Here is an 11,501-nt window from a genome sequence, read left to right as displayed (position 1 = left end):
AGCACCATTGGCTAAAGTGGGGCTGTGGCCCCGAGTTGGGTAATTCTGCAGGAAGATAGAGGCAGTTACAGGAGGCTGGGTGGAAGGGGCTTGGCTTTACAAGCCTGATGAGTTAGAAACCAAAACTGTCAATTCCAGCAACTTCAGAGCTGATCTCTGCTTCCACCAAAGCCTTCCCTTGGGGCATCTCTCTTGTTTGCATTGAGGGACAGAGGTGTGTATGGATGTCCCTCCCCAGTGTAAGCCTGGTGACTAGGCTGTAGGAGTGAGGAGAGGGCTTGACCATTACTGTATGCCTCGGTTAACTCTAATACAGATCAGTGCATGTGAGAGAAAGAGACATGGACTAATGAGAATGCCTGCCTGTTTTCTTTTGGGGAAACAAAAAGCTGACTTGCAGCTCGCTGGCATTTCTATAGTCACGTTGCATTGGCAGGACAGGCAGCGCCAGTAGTTCTTTTGGAAAGGCAGGACAAGGGGATCGAATGTGTTGTCCCCATCCCGGTCCCCCCACCCTTCCCCACCATGTGAAAGGAGCTCATTGAGCGCAAGACGAGAGTGAGTCAGTGCAGCTCTGCAGGGGGATATAAAGGCAGCTTTGTAGTAGCCCTCTCTAAGCTTTCAGTGCCCCAGACCGTGCAGTGCAGCGTCACCCTGTTGCAGCCCTCCTTACCTGAGCAGCGCCAGGCCCTTCGCACTTCAGCACACACATTTCATTGCTCTGGCGACAGTAGTCTGTAACCTGCTGCTTTGCTGCTTCACTCGCTCTTCTCTTGAAAAATTAACCTTTCAGGCCGTGGGAATGAGCCAGCCAGCTGCTGCTGTAGACCCTTGCAGGGTTTGTCATGCTTTGGTAGACATACAGTTATGTTCCTCCCCAAACACGCACACGCATGCATACAAGTTAAGAAGATTTGTTAGATCTCTGGCAATTTCAGACATGCCTTAAAGGGTTTGTAATAAGAACAAATGAAGTGCTCACTCTCTTAGTTTTCCCCTCTGTGACCCACTTTTTGCAGATGAAGTTAGTAAGCCAAATAGGGCGCTCCTTGCTAGAGAAGAAAAATCTCCACTTTGTTCTTCCTTGCAGTAAAATAACTCTCTTCTGAAATAACCCTTGATGCTGCTTGGCTGCAGGATTTGATCTCTAAATGCCTGATAAGTGTTTCTGTGTATCTACTATCAGTGTTTTGATTGAGAGACAACTGGCCACCTCTGCCCACTTTCTTAAAAAAAAAAAAAAAAAAAAAAAGTAACTGCCTGGTTCTTCTTTCTCTAGCAAAATCAGTGTCTTCTCTGGTTTAAGTCAGGGAATGTTCTAGAAGAGAAATTACTTCCTGCCAGTATTACTAACAAGCGTGTCTCTGTCACCAAACTTTTTTTTTTTTTTTTTTTACATACCCAAAAGACTGATGTCTGCCAGAAATCTTTTGGAGATTCCTGGAAGAATCTAATCATCTTCACATGGCTAGTTTGCTAAGCCTGGTAGACCTGATTGTGCAATACTCTATGAGCAAATGGACTGGTTTTCATGGATGTAGGACCCTACTAGAAATTTAGCTGCTGATCCGAAGCGTGTGTTAGCAGATTGAGTCCCAGGCTGTATTATCTGACTAGTGCTCTGTTGTGACCTCGGTCTGCTCTATTTCTGTGACTTAATTTACATTCCTGTTTCTTCAAATGTAGATTTGTTCACCTTCAAACCACAAACAATAAAATTAGAAGCTCTCCACCGTGAAATATACAGAGATACTCTGAGGTGTGGGGATCCACAGGGCTTCTTTATATATTTATCCTAGAGCCATTCTGTTTGGACATGGAATGTATTTGGCCAATGATGCAGAATTAAGAACTGCATATTTCATCCATTGTGCCTGTTGCAGATCTCAAAGATCTGAAAGCATTTAGCAGAAGAGATTGATGCCATGCTTTGTTTTACATGTAGGGAAGTGGAGGCAGAGAGACCTTAACCAGGGTGCCAGAAACAGAAACCCAGTTCTGCTCCAGGGCTTAATCCCTGTGATTCCAGCTGGAATAGGTGTTCTCTGCAAACAAAGACTTAAGTCTTTATTAAAAGACACCTTGCATTTGGAGGATGGAGATCTTGTCAATAAAAATAATTACCAGATCACTTTCCCTTTTGTTTCCTAGATGTCGCCATGCTGCAATAGCGAAGTACTTTGGCGATGTCACCCCACCTTGTAACAAGTGCTGCGATTACTGCAAGAACCCAGGGGCAGTGAAAAGACAACTGGAGTCACTGGAGCGCTGCACCAACAGCTGGAGCAAAACCTGCATTGGGCCCACAGGTTCCTCCTGGGATAGCTATGACCCAGAGCTGTATGAAGGCGGGAGAAGAGGTTGCAGAGGTTTTAGCAGGTCTGTACTTGGTAGCTCAAACTTAGCACATAGAAGCTGTCAGAAAGAAGAGAGCATCTCCCAGCTGCAGGCCCAGCCACTCCTATTTTCAGCACATGTTTCTGTGTGGTGGTATTTTCCTGTAACTTCCTGGCAGCAGGAGCTGGAATTTCATTTTCCACACGCTTTGGCAGCCTCGTTCACATTCATGTCCCAGAGAGCCAAAAGCTGTTTTGACTGACCTAAGAATTGCCCTGCAGAATGTAATTGGTTCAAGAAGCTAGCCTGAAATTTTTTGAAAGCAGTAACTGGGCTCAGCCCGTTCACAGTCACAAGGATCAAAAATGTTTAAATTGAAACCAACGTGACAGCAAAGTATGACACGATCCAGAGTTCATTCCTGACTTAGCATGGCTGTCTGTGGGCCGGCAGGCTGGAGGGCCACTGGCAGGACTTGGTCATCACAGAGGATGAAATGAAGTGCCAGTGCCAGCTGCTTCTGCAGATTGCTAAATTTTAGTGTTTCCCTATCAGGCTGACAGCAAAAGGAAGATGTGCAGTGGGAAACATAATTAATTCTGTAAAATGCTTGGCAGTGTGGAGATGACAACTTGTCTTCCTCCTTGTTCTCTGGCTGAGATGCAGCGATTTTGCAGCTCTGCCAGGATGCAAGTTTTGCTGCCCGTGCTGCCCATGAAGCTCTGCCGGGATGTGCAGTGGTGTTTGCTGGCCCAGCTTTACCTTGAACAGCTTGAGACTGGTAGCTTTCTTCTTCAGCTGAGTTGCAGGAAACTGGTATACTTGTGACCTAAGCCTATGTTTGATCTCAGGACCTGAGAAGACACGGCCAGTGCTGTTGTACAGCCCATTGTTTGCCATTTGATTTATTGAGCCTCTCCTAACATGGTTGTAGCTTTGCCTTGGAAGTTGTAATAGTCAATGGACTTAAAGCTCTGATCTGTGAAGCCTGTAAGTTTTGGCTGTGACAGCTGTGGCAGTAAACTCTTGGGCTACTCTGGCGAGAATCAGCTGCTGCATTTCAGTTTATTAGTGATGGGGATTTCATTTAATACAACAGTCTGTGAATAACTGAGGGTGAGGGATGGATGCTTTTCCCTTTCTGACATCTCTGCTCCAAGGGCAGTAATGACTGACAGATGGGGCACATGACACAAGGCAGTGACAACTCAACTCCGTGGGAGAAGCTGGCAGAGCTGAAATGGAGCCCTCTATTCTCAGAGGACTAGTTATGTGCTACTAGTTCCTGCTACTGCTTACTAGTTCGTAGGATTAACAAATCCCATGAATTTTTGGAGGATACTCACTAATGTCCAGGTTAAGGGATGGTAGTGAAACTAATTCAGAAAGGATGTGAAATACATCATCATATGTAAATGCTGGGATGACCTAGGCTTTCCAAAGCCTGTCCCCCAGTTAATGCTGCAGCTACAGAAATGTTTGTTCCTCTTGTTTTCCTGCCTTATCCAGGTATGATGAAGAAAGCAGTGGGAATGGGGATGAAGCCAATGAAGAGAGTCGGAAACGGGAGTGGAACAACTTCTACAAAAAGCAGATGAGTCTGCGCAAAGTGAGTTGATACCATTTGGAAGAGATTCACAGATTGTTTGCTGTGAGCTTGTCTTACACACGCAAAGTCTTCCTGGCACTAGTCAAAGTAAATTATTGCATCTCTTGCTTGTTGCTTGTTCTGTTCTTTACTTTTTGTACCTCTGCTTTTGCTGTGTTCTCCATTTTCTGGGTCAGTCCTGTAATATGAAGAAACGCGGCTTATTCATGTACTGATTTCTCTGCGATGCTCACCAAGAGGATCCTGTTGTTTTTAATACCTTTGATATTTGTAAAACCAGATTTCCCCATTCAGCTTCTCTTGTGTATTTGTATAGCAAAGGTGAACTTTTGGCTTTGATTCTCATTCTTTCTCTTCTTTCCCCTATTTTGGTGCCTTCATAGTACTTTTGTAACTTCAGCATTAATTTTCCCTGGAGCAGGGGTATAAAATATTTTGTGCTTCTAGACCTGCATGTGGGTTGCAGGAATGGAAATATTTGATTGATCTTTGTTTTCTTTCAGGGCAAAGAACCAGAAAAGGAAGATTTTGTTCCTCCAAGTAAATATCTTCTTTGATTTATAGTGGGTTTTCTTTGGGAGAAGAAAGTCTTGTATTTTGCAGCTGCGTGTAATTTGTATAGCATCAACACTGATCAATCCCTAGGCACAGGGGTTAGGCTTTTGGCCGTGAAAGCTTGGCTGCAGGAGATGGATCAGAGCTTAGCTTTGGTTGGGGTGAAGATGTGGAATGCATCTTTCTGAACAACTTTTCCAAATAAGCAAGAGAGAAGGAAAACACTGTCTAACCTGACTTTGTAGGCTATTTCTGCAGTGTTTATGCAGCAGTATGTAATTGGGCTATAAGGAAACTGTTGAAAAACTTCATCATTTATAACTGCGCTACTTGAGGCCCTGGCTAGTAACACAGTTCTTACGCTATTGTAAAAGAATACCTGGTAGGTCATGTTAACTCTATTCAGCCTCTCTTTATTTTGGTTGGTATTGTGGGGAGCAGAAAAGAGTTGCGTTTCCTAAGAGCTGAGATTCCTTGAGAAAGGGTTTCCTGAAGTAGGAGAGGTTTTGGAAATCTGTTAGTCATAAACTAGCAAAGTAGATGTTCTCATCCAGAGAGAAAAATCTCACTTTGGCTTCTGCCAGCTCTTTTGGAGTTTGTTGCTTCTCCAGGTAAAAAGGGTGACTATGCAGGGAGGAGCATGCCAGGCAGTGACAGTTGAGATGTTCTCCGTCAGCCCCAGCCCTGCTATCATACCTTTTTCCAAATGCCTCTTCTGTGGTAGGTGCAGACTGCCCCTTGAAGGATGCCTCCAGCAGGAGAATCTCTAAGCTCACAGTGAAGGTAAGACGGGCTGGTTAACATTCAGTCTTGTTGACTTGCAAAGAACAACCAAGATTCTGCCTGCCCTGTCCTTACTCCTTCAGGGATGGAAGTCCAAGGGGCAGTATGACTTCTGTAGAGCATGTCTGAGTATCCAATGTTTCCTAGGGACGGGAACACTGCTTGAAGATGCTGGAAGAAGCTTTGAGCATCAATCAAAATGTTCCAGCAGCAGGAGGCAAAGGGTATGAGATTAGATGAGAGACAAGGGGTAGCATATTGAGTCGTTTAACACAGGGCTTGCTCTTTCCTGAACAAAATTACCACTCTCAGGGAATGCCTTTTTAAGTTATTTGGTTTATTTGTTTATTTGGTCCAAGGATGTAGTTTTCACTTAACGGCATCGTTCTTGTAGTGATGTTCAGGATCAGATAAGAGGATTCCTGCTAAACGAGTCTGCTAAATCAGCTTGATCCTAGGAGTCGCAATTCTTCCCTGTCCCACAAGGTGGGGATAGTGTACTTCTCAAACTGAGCAACTGGACAAGTAAACTTGGATTTAAAACTGCTTTCACCACCCTTTCCGTTCTCCAGCAATTCCCCATGCATGCCTTAGGACTTAATTGGAAGTTATCACTTATTCTTGCACCAGGGAGAGTGAATTTTGTACTTTCTGGGAGATGCTTAAGCATTAGTGTTCTCTTTGCAAATACAGAAGTGTGTCTTGCCAGAAATCACCCCAGCCTGTGTTACAGGTCAGACCCGCATGCCTGTGCTGTGGACCTGGAGTATGAGGCTTTCCGAACCAGTAAAATGGCTAACTCCTACAAGGCAACTGTGCTAAAGAAGGTAGGGCCATATGTCTGCTGTTGTTCCCTTGAACATGGTGTGGCCTCAGTTTGAGGGGAAATAGCGTAGAGTTTGCGTGGGAAAGATGAAGGAGAAGCTCTGCTTTGCCTTGGATGTCTTCCAAATCTTTCTTCTTGATTTTTGTTTCCAGGAGGGCCCAGAATCGTGTTGATTTCACATCTTTGTTGGCTTTACAGGCTTTGGAAATGTACATACCAGTGCAAGCTTATTCAGATATCCCCTAGGTCTGGCAATAAAGGAAATGGGGAGTTTCTCAGACTGTCACTGACAGACGAGCCTTGGTTTAGGTTAGCTGGTTGCCATAATTCTCTTTGAAGATGTTTCTGTTCTTGAGATAGGTGTCTCTCCCCTGGAGAGACATTTGCTTTGCCACTATGCCTTTTTGTATGTACAAAGGCAGCATGCATAGATTTCTGTACACTACAGAATATTTATGTTCCCTTTTCAGGTAGCAGAAATCAATAAAGCCTCAAAGCAAGGAGAGTTGTTCTCAGTCTTTGGGTCCAGAACCGGTGGCAACAGCAACTTGGAAACAAAATCTGGGTCTCCAGCAGAAGAGGACTTCCTCCCTGCATCCCAGGTTTACTCGGTGAGTGAGTACAGATGCGATAGACAAGGAGGGAATGGTGCATTCTGTCTATCAGCTTTCTTATAATTTTTATTTTAAGCTCTTTGTGGGGCCATAGCTGTATATTTCAATTGGTTTTGCTTTCCCTGTCTGTCCTTTGATTTTGGAGTGAGATCAACTAGTCATGCTGGTTCCTACTAGTGAATACAATTTATGTGCAGGCCATACATCAAATAAGATTTTCTCATCTTGCTCTAACCAAGGATGCTGTCAGTTTCCTTACTGCAGGCCTGTGACTTTAACCTAATCCATTTCCCTGGTGTCTCAGTTGATGGTTATGATAATGAGTCAATTTTAGAGCCTTCCCCAGCTTACTGCTGTACACACTGGTGGTTGTGTACAGAAGCTTAGCTCCTTTCAGAGTTCTCTACGCAGGGCTTCTTTAATGCTCACACATCCAAAACTACTACTTCTTCCTTTCTCCCTAGTTCAAACCTAAGCGTGTGGGAGCCGGATTTCCAAAGAAATCCAGCTTGTTCCAGACAGCTTCAGAACTGCTGAAGATCCAGGAGGAGAGTGATGCAAAGCCTGTCATAAAAGTAGATTGTCCAAATGGGCAAGACAACAGCAACTGCAGTCTGGAAGTGGACACCAGAAACCCTGATCACCAGAAGAAAGAAATAGCGACCAAAGCAATGTGTGAGAGTGCTGGGAGAGAAGTACTCCTTCCTGAAAAGAAGGGACAGCAACCCAGCCCAGACACAAAAGCTGCCCTTTGGGACAGCCCTACTAAGAAGTCCAAACCTAGCAAGAAGCAACAAATGCTTGCAGAAGCGGCCAAAAAAGAATCGCAGGATATTTCCAAATTCTTTTCCCTCCCCAAAGGTGGGTCTAAAGCCAAAAGTTGCAGCTCAGCAAAGGAAGATGGCTGTTCTGTAAGCACACTACCTCAGGTTTCTTCTCAAAGCATGTGTCAAGAGAAATCAATACCTCAGGAAAACAAAGATGTTTCTGGAGAAGATGTGACTGGACATTCCCTGGCAGAGACTGTAGAGCTGAGAGAAACAGAAGTAACGTTGACTGAGGGAGAGGAGGATTTTAAGACCCAGCAGGCTGCTGAATCTGAGCTCCTTCAGGAAGAAATCGATGTAAAATCCAGGTAACATTTTTGCCTCTCTGCTCCCTGTGTTGCCCTGTTAATGAGCTGCAGAGCCCCATCAGCCTTGTCCTGGAAATTGGGAATCCACGTTAGATCTCTAGGGTGGTGAGGGAGACTCTTGCTTTACCATGGAGAGTCTCGTGGACACTGACAGTGAATGCAGTAATATTTTCACTATGGAATGATAAAAATTTGCCTTCTCTCCACTCTTCCTACTAGTGTTGCTGAAAATGTCACAGAAACTGAGCTAACTGTTGTTGGGGAAGGTGAGTGTGGGAAGCGACCAGGATCAGATGAGGTAAGACTTTAATGGATGTTAATTTCCTCTTATTTCTTCTGCTGATCTTGTGCCAAGTTTCTCTCTGGGAGTGATGCTCCCAGTCTGAACTTCACCTGATAGCGTTATTTATCTGGGGAGGGCCCAGGTGCAATGGCAGCAGAGAGGAGAACTAGAGTTGCATTGCACTCCTGGTGTCCTCCTGCCGCCTGCTGGGCCTGTGCAGCAACTCAGAGTGCAGCGGAAAGCTTCCCCTCCACTCCACTTTGTTTTCTCTTCTCTGCAATGCATGTGACTGTACCCGTTGCTGATGACTTGCCTGGAATGAGTCTCTCCATCCCCTCTAGCTCTGTAACTAACTATAATGAGCAAGCTGCTTTCTCAAGTCAGAGGAGCAACCAGAGGCCAGTGATGCACAGAACCACTCAGCAACAAACCATGCTCACAGCCTTCCTTGCCATTCGGCCTCTGGTTCTGCATTTGGCACCTGAGACTGCCTGGTAGCTGTCTCTACAGCAGTGCAGTTTTCTTCTTGCTCTTTCCAATTGAACAGGAGTGTGGCACTCCTGAAGTGGTTGATTTTTCCTGAGGGGTGTATTCTCAGCAGACATCCTGGGAAATCTTTTCCTGTCAGTTTTTGCTGTATCGGATGGGGCAATAATATATTTTTATATATATATATATAAAAAATAAAAAATAATATAGCAATTAGCTGCCCTAATAAGAGCATAGGGTAATTCTAAATGTGGTAGTCTTAACAGGTTTTTCTCAAAGCCCTTTGTGTGGGAAACAGAGTACTATGTCTGCACAGCAAAATGGGTTGCGTGGGTTCTTGCATGGTATTCACTATAGGGAGAGCCTGCAGGATGCTGCAAAAATTCCTGTTCTCAGAAGGTAGTGGCTGCTTGGAAGTGTAATGCTGCCACAGGAATTGGTGGTTTTGGTTTTCTTCTGTCCTGTCTCCAGGATATGGAAAGTCCTGCAACAAAGCGGTTACGGACAGTGGCAAAATCTTCTATTCTGTCCCAGCCAGAAAGCAAAAGTGTTGGTCTGACAAAGAAGAAGGTGACTTTTGATCCAAACTTGTCACAGTGTGATAAAGAAGGAACCAGCAAGACCATACAGCCGGTGACCAAAGGCATGTCCCTCAAAGAGACAGCAGACATCGTTGTCAAATATTTGACCCCATTCTACAAAGGTGGCAAGTTTGCTTCCAAGGTAGGGCACAGCTCAAGACCCTCTCTAGCAGAAGGAGAATGTATCTCCCTGGTGATCTGGGGCTCTAAGAAGGGGAAGATGATCTGGGTACCACATTTCATTTCCATGTCACGTCTTGGTATGTGCTGTTTTAGTGTCGCCAGGTGCAGCAACTCACCTCTCCCAAGAAAGCATTTGTGTGTGATTTAGAGTGGTATCATGTTGGTTCCACACTTGTTTGATTGTTCATGTTTTTCCACTAAACTCCAGTAAGTTTGTAAGAACTCCTGCCTGTGGATCAGCAACAGAACAGGTGCAATTCTGGTGTAGTTTACGTGATGTAAGGCAGTGTGTATGTGTGCATGTGCTTCTCCAGCACTGCAGGGTTGGATGTATTTGCAGGTTTGCAATGCTCCTGTAGTCTAAATCTGAATGGTTTGTGCTAGAGCCAGCCTGTGCTAAGGGCAAGACGAATGTGGGAACAGTCTGGTGGGGTAACTGATGTCTGCTTTCTGCTCTTTATCTTCCCCAATTCTGCAGAATCTATTTAAGGGGTTTGCACGGCACCTGTCTCACTTACTGGCTGAAGAGCAGAACCCTGCCTGCAAGACTGGTGAGTTGGCAGCTGGGGAGAGCACCAAGAATCTTGGGTTCTTTTGATGCTCAATGGATTAATGTCTTTAGAGGGGGCAGATTCTTAAGTATCATCTCAAAGGTGGTGCTTCCTCTCTTGCAGTGAAAGAGGAAGCACAGAGGCTCATCAAGGAGTTTTTCAAAACAAGGGTCAGGTGTGAGAGCGAGACAGACTGGCAGGAGCTGCAGAGCTCAGAGAGCTGATCCTTGCATCGTGTTGGCTATTTTCTTTCCTCCAGAAGTGGGACCAGGGAATCTTGAAGAACTCAGCCATGGAGGGTTTTGTGAAACTGCAGAAGTGAGCTTGCTTTTCCAACTGCATTTTTGCTTACTTCTGTCCTTAGTGATGTGCACTTCCAGGAACCAGTTTCTGTGAACTTACGGAGAGTTTCTCCAGTAGCCAGGGCACTGAAGCCCTCTGGTACCTTTTGGCAAGAGGTGTGAAGTCTGCATCTGCTGTGTAGGTTAGGGGCTGCTGCCTCAGATGTTCTGCAGTGTCTCCAACCTCTACTCCCTGCAGCTATCTGGGAAGGGCTCAGACTTTCCAGCTGGGACTCTGCTTTGGGATGGCATCTTGCTTCCTAGATGGCTCCTCCCCTTGCTCCCTCATCTCTTAGTTCTTATTTTAGTGTTACCAATAGAAGCCTTACGCTACAAGTTCACGTGCTTTGCTCAGGGCTGCCAATGATGAACTTGATGGTTGAGTTCCCGGAAGGAATGTTTTCCCTTGAAGGGCAGGAGGGGAGCGTTTTGTTTTTACCATGCAGGCAATGCCTACTTTCTGAAGGTAGAGAAACTTGGATTCTTTTTCTTTTAATCTTAACTTTTTTTTTTAACTTTGTCTAGTTCTCCCTGCCCTTTAACTTAAGTGGTGATGCTCTTTCAGTATTAACCTCTCCAATAGCGGCACCAAGGTTGCTGACACTTTTCCGATATTTGCTTGTTACCCCTAAAGCCATATTTGCTCCCTGTGCCTCACCCACAGTCGGCAATACAGAGGGCAATGCTGCTGTTGCAACTAGTTAAGGCACTGCTGTGGCCCTTCAAATTGACGCTGTGGTGCCTCTGCTGCTATATTTATATAAGGACCTGAACCTTAAGGTATCGGTGGGCTTGAAATAACCTGATTTCCAGGCACAGGTCCTTCCTGTTGGGTTTTTGTTGGGTTCTTGTTTGGTTCTGCCTTTGTTCCATGCCTATGGAGGCCGGTGGCCTCAGACACTAGTGCTGCTAGAGGAATCTGCAGCCTGAGGGGCCATCAAACAAGCTTTTGGATCACTGTACTCAACAGATGTTTTTTTTTTTTTTTAAATGTACTGAAGGGTATGTGTGGAACTGACAATAAAACAATGTTACAGCTGCTGTGGACTCTTCTTGAAAGCTTTGTCTTACCAATTAGTCATACAGGCTGGTATAAGATACATTAAGACTCCATCACTGTGAACATAGACATGAAAGCTCATTTCTTATCTAAACAGACAGCTAATAAATGCAAGTCTGGGATGGGATGGATGGGAAGCATGTGCCAGCAGACA

The 11,501-nt window shown here is 45.1% G+C and overlaps 1 protein-coding gene across 4 annotated transcripts in view; it reads left to right on the top strand.

Annotated features, from left to right (window-relative positions):
* RECQL5 (RecQ like helicase 5) overlaps nucleotides 1-11,328 on the top strand; it is a 39,476-nt gene extending 28,148 nt beyond the window's left edge. For 2 of the 4 annotated variants that reach the window (XM_075770375.1, XM_075770376.1), the window contains exons 9-20: nucleotides 2,152-2,379; nucleotides 3,847-3,946; nucleotides 4,450-4,486; nucleotides 5,226-5,284; nucleotides 5,432-5,508; nucleotides 6,018-6,111; nucleotides 6,581-6,721; nucleotides 7,189-7,859; nucleotides 8,079-8,157; nucleotides 9,103-9,354; nucleotides 9,874-9,946; nucleotides 10,070-11,328. In XM_075770375.1, the coding sequence (XP_075626490.1) occupies nucleotides 2,152-2,379; nucleotides 3,847-3,946; nucleotides 4,450-4,486; nucleotides 5,226-5,284; nucleotides 5,432-5,508; nucleotides 6,018-6,111; nucleotides 6,581-6,721; nucleotides 7,189-7,859; nucleotides 8,079-8,157; nucleotides 9,103-9,354; nucleotides 9,874-9,946; nucleotides 10,070-10,170 (1,912 nt within the window). In that variant the 3' untranslated portion in view covers nucleotides 10,171-11,328. Of the gene's footprint in view, nucleotides 1-2,151; nucleotides 2,380-3,846; nucleotides 3,947-4,449; nucleotides 4,487-5,225; nucleotides 5,285-5,431; nucleotides 5,509-6,017; nucleotides 6,112-6,580; nucleotides 6,722-7,188; nucleotides 7,860-8,078; nucleotides 8,158-9,102; nucleotides 9,355-9,873; nucleotides 9,947-10,048 lie in introns of all 4 variants that reach the window. The other 2 variants (XM_075770373.1, XM_075770374.1) reach the window with 1 other exon arrangement.
* The last annotated feature ends 173 nt before the right edge of the window (nucleotides 11,329-11,501 follow it).

Source organism: Balearica regulorum, chromosome 18 (assembly GCF_011004875.1).
Source record: "Balearica regulorum gibbericeps isolate bBalReg1 chromosome 18, bBalReg1.pri, whole genome shotgun sequence".
Taxonomy (NCBI): domain Eukaryota; kingdom Metazoa; phylum Chordata; class Aves; order Gruiformes; family Gruidae; genus Balearica; species Balearica regulorum.
This window is presented reverse-complemented; position numbering and strand designations above follow the sequence as displayed.